The sequence below is a fragment of the Engystomops pustulosus genome, chromosome 2 (assembly GCF_040894005.1).
Source record: "Engystomops pustulosus chromosome 2, aEngPut4.maternal, whole genome shotgun sequence".
NCBI lineage: Eukaryota > Metazoa > Chordata > Amphibia > Anura > Leptodactylidae > Engystomops > Engystomops pustulosus.
In genome coordinates, this window is record NC_092412.1 from 158200935 (window position 1) to 158209464 (window position 8530).

At 40.0% G+C, this 8530-nt stretch overlaps 1 protein-coding gene across 3 annotated transcripts; it reads left to right on the forward strand.

Annotated features, from left to right (window-relative positions):
* Positions 1 to 152: 152 nt before the first annotated feature.
* Positions 153 to 7915, forward strand: LOC140118790 (uncharacterized). 3 transcript variants are annotated; one of them, XM_072137119.1, is made up of 4 exons: positions 153 to 320; positions 4008 to 4154; positions 4655 to 4808; positions 6545 to 7915. In XM_072137119.1, exons 2-4 carry the CDS (start codon positions 4088 to 4090, stop codon positions 7245 to 7247), a joined length of 924 nt encoding a protein of 307 aa, XP_071993220.1. In that variant the 5' UTR covers positions 153 to 320; positions 4008 to 4087; the 3' UTR covers positions 7248 to 7915. The 3 variants fall into 3 exon arrangements, with proteins under 3 accessions (XP_071993220.1, XP_071993219.1, XP_071993221.1); XM_072137118.1 differs by having other exon boundaries at positions 153 to 303; XM_072137120.1 differs by lacking the exon at positions 153 to 320 and adding an exon at positions 661 to 707.
* Positions 7916 to 8530: the final 615 nt, after the last annotated feature.

Consider the following 8530-nt stretch of genomic DNA (forward strand, 5'->3'; position numbering starts at 1 on the left):
CAGTGATATCTATACCCTGTGAAGGGACGTGCAGAGTAACCTTCCGCCAGGAAAAGTAGGAAGGAAACGAAATGTGCCCGCGAAAAATAAGAAAGAAATCGAAGCGCAAAGACTATATATATATGGGTAACCAGGGAGCGGCGCTTTCGCCACTCCCAGAAGGCGGCGCGACTAACAATGTACACGTGACCTAACCTCACATGGCCAACCTCTTATTGCATTGGCGGGAATGGTTTACTAAGGAAATTGTGCTTCCAAAGGGCTTTGTGTCTGGAGACGCCATTATGCGATTAACTTTACAATGTAGGCAGATCTGTACGGTGTGTGGAAATATATCATTATTTAGAAACTTTACAGAAATATGAAACTACAGTGTTGTGTTGGCTCCAAAAAAAGCTTGGGTTTCTCAAAAAAAAGCTGAGGACATGTTCACTTGCTTAGGCTTTTACACCCAATTCAAGTGCACCTGGGAGTTGTTGCTTGTGGGTGCAGATGCGTTTAGAGCTTGTGACGATCAGGTTAAGGGGGGAAAGCATGTATTTATTTTTTTTTTTAAATGTGGTTATGTATGCAAAACACAATGCTTAAAGTGATTTAATGCAATACATCTGTGTCTTTTGGTATTTATAAATCAAGAATCCTGTTTGAGGATGTGGTCCCAGATAACACTAGCGCTGCATCTTCAAACACCGCTCTAGCATATGGGGGTGCGTTACATCACGTTTTGTTGCTTTTTGGACACATCTGGAAAAAACGCTTCCATTCCTGTTCCATTTAAATGCATGTGTTTGCATTCCCAATGTCTCTGTTGCGTTTTTACCCGTATTACGGTTTTTAACCCCTTAAGGATGCAGGGTTTTTTCGCTCATTTCTCGCTCTCCACCTTCAAAAATCCATAACTTTTTCATTTTTACGTGTACAGACCTGTGTGAGGGCTTATTTTGTGCGTAACAAATTTTACTTTCCCATAATGTTATTTATTTTAACATGCCGTGTACTGCGAAGCTGAAATAAAATTCCAAATGTGGAAAAAATTTTAAAAACCGGAACGTGGGTCACGTTCTTGTGGGCTCAGTTTTTACGACTTTCAGGGCGCTGTCCCACGTTGCGTTTTGGCTGCGTTTGATAGCTGCGTTTTGGTTAGCGTCTTTGATCGTTGCACAGTAATGCAGTAATGGTTTTCGGTTGTGTTTCTCATCTGCTGTTCGCTCATAGCGTTTACATGTTCCGTTTGCGTTAGATGACTGCGTTGTTCTCTTTAATTAGCTGCGTTTGTAGCTTGCGTTAGGGCCTTTGCGGTCGCTATGTGCGTGTGTGCTGTGCGCTTACGTGCTGCGTTTGATGTCTTTGGGTGCGTCTCGTCTGTCATTGCGTTTGTTTCCCGCCCAATTCTGCTCATGCGCAGTGTCTCTGAAGAGGAGCTGGTTTTTCGTTCTGCCGTGATTTGATTTTGAAAATGGCGGCGTATCATCGTCTCGGCCTGGATGCATCTAAAATTATTTGTCTTGTAAGTGTGTTTTCCCTCTTATCCTTCGTGACTTGTTCTTCCTGCCTTTTTTACAGTACTTTGGTATTTATTCGTGTTTTTGGTGCCATTATTATTTTTGAAAATGTCTGGAGCTTGGTTCTTTTTTTTTTTTTTGCTTTAAAATTTAACTTTATGTTTCCTAGTGGTTTCTGTGCAATAAATTTATTTTTTAATGTCTGTAACATGCTTTTAGTTCTTTTGGCTTCTTTGTGTTTTCTGGGCCCTCATTATTATCTTCAATTCCTTGCCCAGGCTTTTTTTGGGGGGGTTTAAATCTTTACTTTATGATTTGTAGTGGTTTCAAATTACATAATCCCCTTCTGGCGTCTTGATCCTCGTTCTGTCTTCCTGATGCTCGTCACAGTTTTTTAATTTTTTTTTGGGGGTGGGGGGGGGCAGTAGCAGCTGGCTGATCCGCAGACATGTGAGCTGTTGGCCATGTGTGCGTGCAACGGCATATTGCATAGTATGCGCCTGTCGGCAAATTGCATGGACGCATCTATGATGGCTGTTAGGGCGAAATGAAGACAGATGGCGACCATGGAAGAGCTTCATGGATGCCAGAAGTAGCCTTTTTTATGGTTTTATAAATTTACAGGCTACTTCATACTAAAGCGGTCTGGTGGACTGTATACTTTTGTGGCATGGTTGGCGTGAAACTTAAGGGGGCTTGCTTGCTGGATACTGGGTGCTGGCTATATACTACTGTGGGATGGCTGGCTAGATATTATAGGGGGCTTGCAGGCTATATACTACAGGAACTTGAAAGGAAGATAATAGTGGGGGCTGTCTACTTTCTCCTGGGGGCTGGCTGCCTATTTACTACAGGGGACTTGCTTGCTATATACTGTGAGGCAGTGAACAATGCATTTCCCATCCTTTTTTTTTCCTCTTGTCAATAGTTTATCAAGATTTCTTCTGGCAAAATTATGTGGCTCTGCTTTTAATCTTTTCGACTTTGACTTCAGTATATACAGTATAAGTGCTCCTTTACAAGGCTGTCTATGTGGACGTACATGCGGCATTAAAATTTCGGCTGCATGCACGTACCCACTTGCAGCACGCCAGCGATACGATGCCACACATGTGTGGTACCGATTGGGCACACACAACGGGCATGCTCTATCTTTCTGTGAGTGTGCGGTCGTGCGTTGCTGTTTTCTATGGATGGAGGAAGGGCCATCTCCTCCCCCTCTCCCGCACACGGCGTTAGGCCTGCATGGCGGGCCAAATGTGTGTTAGGCCTCTTGCACACTAGCGTTGCGTTTCACGTCAGGGTGCAATGCGTGAAAAACTGACGTTTTTGCTGCGTTTTTGTTTCATTTTTGTTCGCGTTTTTTTGCGTTTTCGGTGCGTTTTTCACGCGCGTTTTTTTAAGTCAATGGGACTTTTTCAAAGGGACCAAGGTTCGGGAATAAAATGTTTTATTTAATTGAAAAATAATGTCTTCTGATAAGTTGCAAACATCTGCGATCTATTCTTCACTGTTCCGCGCGCGTATATTATCTCCCGACAAGTTAGCAGATGTGAAGAACAGTGAAGAATAGAATAAAAACAGTGAACACAGGATCATTTAAGATAAAAACACAGTGCAGAACACAGTGCAGAATAGATTACAGATGTTCGGCACATCTGCTTACTTGTCGGGAGATACGCGCGGAGCGGTGCGAACAAAATAGCATGTGAAGAACAATATATATGTGTGAAGAAGACATTGCAGATGTTTCCATACATCTGCAATGTCTTCTTCACACATATATATTGTTCTTCACATGCTATTTTGTTCGCACCGCTCCGCGCGTATCTCCCGACAAGTAAGCAGATGTGCCGAACATCTGTAATCTATTCTGCACTGTTCTGCACTGTGTTTTTATCTTAAATGATCCTGTGTTCACTGTGTTCACTGTGTTCACTGTGTTCACTGTGTTCACTGTGTTCACTGTGTTCACTGTGTTCACTGTGTTCACTGTTTTTATTCTATTCTTCACTGTTCTTCATTGTGTTTTTTTAATTAAATGATCGTTCGCGAGCAGGGGAAATACTGTTATACTGGTCACCTAGCAACCCTTACGTTTAAAACGCATTGCACTCGCATTGCACTTGCGATGTTTGCGAGTGCAATGCGTTTTTGATACGTCCCCATAGACTTGAATGGGGCGTGAAAAATGCGCGTGAATCGCAAAAATAGAGCATGCTGCGATTTTGACGCGCGTGCAAACGAACGCAAGCACGCGCGTTGAAAACCACGCAAATGGAGAAAGACCCATTGAATACAATGGGACAGAGTGCAATGCGAGTTCTGAGCGTCAAATGCACGCGCAGAACTCGCGCGTGAAAAACGCCAGTGGAGAAGGGGCCTTATTCTCCCCTAATTTTTTTTTTTTTTAAATAAATTTATTCATTGAAAAACGGAACCTTTTTACACAAGCAAATTAAGGGATAATTTTTTTTATCGTTAATTTGTGTTTGTTTATTTTAGGTGCATGAGCGACCCATAATCTGGGATATTCAACATAAGGAGCATTTCATTTAAATACCAAGTTGAAAGACAAAGCGTGGATGGAAATTTTTAAGGAGATCCATACAAATTGGCAAACTATGGATGTCCGTGAAATTAAACGTCTTGGTAAGTTGCACATTTAATCATTTTATCAAAAAAATCCTAATCAGACCCCCCCAAAAAACAAGACTCCCTTATGGGGGACATATATACGGGCAATATATGTCTGCCATAGAGGGCAATGGGCGTGCAACGCCATACATTATCAGTACGGTGCTGAACACTTGCGTTCCCGTTCCGCTACATACAAAGTGTTAGGACATATACTAGTTGACATCACAATACGGTGCAGTGCAATGTATCGCGACATGGACATGGATCCATGTCGTCCCACCAGCTCCTTTTCCAAACGTTTCTAATGTACGCCCTTGTTTACACTCTAAGGTGTGCATACATTATGTGCCTGTTTGGTAAGCTTTTTTTAAAAAATTCTTCGAAATCATGCATTGTGAGCCGCTTTCTGAGATTTGTTTTCTTTGATTGTCTAATATCCTTTTTAAAAATTTTTATCTGTAATAAAAGATTCTACATTAATGTTTCAAATGCATATGTTTATCTCGACACAGATGCTGATATTCGCAATCGGTGGCGTTCAATGAGGGATCGTTTTCGTAAAGATCACTCCATGTATGAGAAAAGTGGGTCCTCGCCATGCAAAATTAAAAAATATATTCATTATGATGAATTACTGTTTTTGGCACCTTCACGTACATTGCGCAAGTAAGTTTGCTTTACATTTTCTTGTTTTAAAATACTAAAATTATCATAACAAACACAATACACTGTCGTTTAAATTTGTAGAACACTGTATTCAATTTGCCTCTCTAAAATTGATCGAATTGTAAAATTAATAGTTTGGACACAAAAAGCCTGCCTAACGTAGAGCACATATCTGTCTTTCTAATGCAAAGTGTTTTGCCAAATTAATATAATTATTCTAAAGTCATTTTTTGTAACACAGTGGGGGTCATTTAGTAAGGGCCCTTGTCACATTTTTCCTGCGGGTTTCAAGAATAATTCTTTTTAGCTGTGTTTTACCATGAATTGCCCCGCGCTTTTTGCACACGCGCTCGGATTGGGTCGCATTGGCACAGGGTTGCATGCAACGGAAATCGGGGGGCGTTGCCCTTAGAAAACCCGACGGATTATGAAAAAAAAATGCTTTTTTAAAAAAAAAATGCATAAACCTTCCCTGCACTCAAGATAGGACGTTGAACTCCGATGCAATCTGTCGGACTTCAGCGCAGCAGCGACACCTGGTGGACATCGGGCGCACTGCCTTAGTGTATCGCTGGAATACCCGAATCCGCCACAGAGAATGCGCTACTGGATCGCGAATGGACAGGGGTAAGTAAATGACCCACAATGTTCGTTTTTGCAACTTATGTTCAAAAATGCTTACTGACATTCGCTTACCAGTGTTGATGCTACCTCAACAAATATCATTAGTGGGTTTTTTTTTCAAAAAAACATGCATCACATTGAATTTGTTCAATGTGTAATCTTGTTCCTTTCAACATGATGTATTAAGTGTGAAACATCCCAAATGTCTGTTAAATCCTTCTACTGAAGATGTGCTGTTTTTTTAAATGGATATCTTTTTTGCTTGCTGATCAAAATTTGCTGGGCATTTTTTTTGGTCTTGCAAAGTCCATTGAAAATATAGCCTTTTCCTTTGTTTTTGATGTACTGTACAAAGAGTTCATAATATATTGGCATTCCCCAGGTTACATACAAAATAGGGTCTGTCGGTTTGTTCTTAAGTTAAATTTGTATGTAAGTCGGAACTGTAGATTGTATCATTGTAATCCCAGTCAGAACTTTTTAGGTCTCAGTGACAATTGGATTTTAAAAATATTGGGTTGTCATAAGAATCAATATTAACACTAAATCTTCATTACAGACACCTGTGATAACTGTTATAGCTGCTTATTGTAGTCTAGGACTAAAGTTCAAACAATTACCAATATCCAGAGGTCCGTTTGTAACTAGGGGTTGTATGCAAGTCGAGTGTTCTTAAGTAGGGGACCGCCTGAACATTACATTTTTAAAAAAGTATGTTAAAATGAAGCAAACAGACTACGTCTCTCAACTAATTCACATTTATTTATTGGTTGTGTATTTTCCAAAAAATTTTAAGTGTGGATTTTTAGTGCTAGTTATTGCATTATGCCATGTTCCCACGGCCTTAGCGGGCTGTAGAACTCGGATATTCTTCACAAATAGGCCTTATACAGGCGTGCGCCACTGTATGCAGACGAAATCAAGATGAATTTTCATCTCTTTTGTAATGTGGATTGGACTTTACAACCCCACAACTAGGTTTTTCTTAAAAAAACGGTAAAAACTAATCTTTAGACTCTAAAAAAATTTTTAATTAAAAAAATATATATATATTTTTAAAAGGCATTTCTTTAAAATAATAATATGTTTTTGTTTAAAAAAAATATGAATAGGACACACGGAAACATTCCACATGCTGAGCCAAGCACTAGCCAAGAAAATGTGGACCATGAACACAGCTCCGATGATCCAATGGAAGAAAATCAAGAAGCCGAGATGAAGGGGAGTATTTTACCCGAAATGTCTCCACCTGTCATTGTTGAACCACCAACTAGACCCTCAAATGTTACCACCCAACGTCAACAACGTGCCACTACTCGCAAAGCAACAAATGCACCAGCCATTGAGAACGAGGCAGTTTCTTTCTTACAAAGGGTGAGCAGGGAGGATGCCTATGATGGTTTTGGTAGGGTAACTGCTGGGGAGTGCCGACGTTTACCAGAAAATAAACGCAACATATACATGACTTTTGCGGTTAATTTGGCCCAGATTATGCTTGATTGTCATGTAATTCCAGGGATAGATGTACTAGTAACAACTATTCGCACAGTTCTACCTCCACGACATGAAGTAGCATCACATCCTGATACCCAACATGTCCAAAGAGATATGACACATTATTCATCACATCAGTCAAGTCAAGCCTCACATTTAGAGCAGAGGGAACCAATGCAGTCTGCCAATCTCCTTGGCCAAAACACACAGCCTAGTTTATTGCAGATGCTACGTGATGAGCCAGAGGTTTGGAGTGTTTCAAATCCACCTTCTCCGTTACAAACGGTAACTGCTCTACCACCCTCTACTTTTGATATTTAGAATTTCTTTTTTCTTTATGCTAACATTTGCTTAGTTGAAAGATGTTTACATTTTTTGGTTGCATTTAAATTCATGTGCATTTTTGAAAATTTACATATGATGGGCCGACGAGAAATGTGTAATTTTTGCAGCAGTTTTTTGACAAAGAAATTTAGATTAATCTTTTGGCATCAGACACTGTGGCCTTGCCAGTCTCAACATACAATTGTATGTTTTTTTTTGCGCACAAATGAAACCTTTTTTTTTTTTTCTTTTTTCTTTTAATTAAAATTTACAAAAATGGCAAATGGGATGCTCAAGGGTGCCATCCAAAATATCTTATCCAAAATTGTATTTTTTTTTTTACAAATGTAAGTGTTTTAATGTGAATACATTGTTGGTCTTTTTTTCGGTCCCAAATTAGGCCTTAAAATTGCATTCTTTTTACAGGCTTAAGCATTCTTTAAAATTTAAAATTTTGAAATTTTTGTTTAAATGGGAATGTCTTGGTTCAAATGATTCAAATGTGAAACAGTTATTTAGCTGCTTATTGTACAACATTTTTGAGATTATTTTTAAGTTGCTATGAGTGTTTGTTTAAGGGAGAGTGTTGATATATGCAAACAAGTGCATAGCATTGTCTACTTTTTTCATATTTTAACAAAAAAGTTCAAAGTGTACCATTTGAAAGGACGTTACACAGTTAACTGTTTATTCTCAAATAAATATGTTAATTTTCTTCGATTAACAACAGTCCTACAGTTTCATTTTTAAAATATTTGTTATTCCACCAAACTTTTTATTTGAAAAATGATGGCTTTGATCAGCCCTAGCAACGGCCAAATGTTGACATAACATTGGCCCACCACCGCACAACAGCGGCAGGGTCCGCGCATACGTCTGCAAAGATGTTTTGAAACAAGCATTGAAAGGAAAAAAAGAAGACCTTGCACATGTGCTGCTCAAATATGCCGAGCAACTTGCTCACAAGAGCGTGATGTCATCAGGCCTTGTGCAGTAGCTTCACTAATGCTTTTAGATAAAGGTGAATTAGCAGTGGCGGGGTGCAAAAGTGAAAGCCTGCAAGACAGCTTGTACTATCCATTGAGGTTGGCAACATATGACAAGTAATATTATTTCCACTTCGTCCCCCATGACGGCCCACCTTGAGGATGCCCCTTGACCTCTGTAGGGACAGGAAGAAGAGAGGTTAAATTCCCCTCCCCGCATCCTCCCACCAGTGTTCTTCCTGTCCCTACCGAGGCAGGTCAAAGAGAGGTGCCCTCTCTCCTCCAGGTGGGGGG

Excerpts from the sequence above, each read along its gene's own strand:
- LOC140118790 (XM_072137119.1), top strand. The coding sequence starts at position 4,088 with ATGGAAATTTTTAAGGAGATCCATACAAATTGGCAAACTATGGATGTC. Across the intron at positions 4,155-4,654 it reads CCGTGAAATTAAACGTCTTG|ATGCTGATATTCGCAATCGG; the intron begins GTAAGTTGCACA and ends ATCTCGACACAG. Across the intron at positions 4,809-6,544 it reads CCTTCACGTACATTGCGCAA|GACACACGGAAACATTCCAC; the intron begins GTAAGTTTGCTT and ends AAATATGAATAG.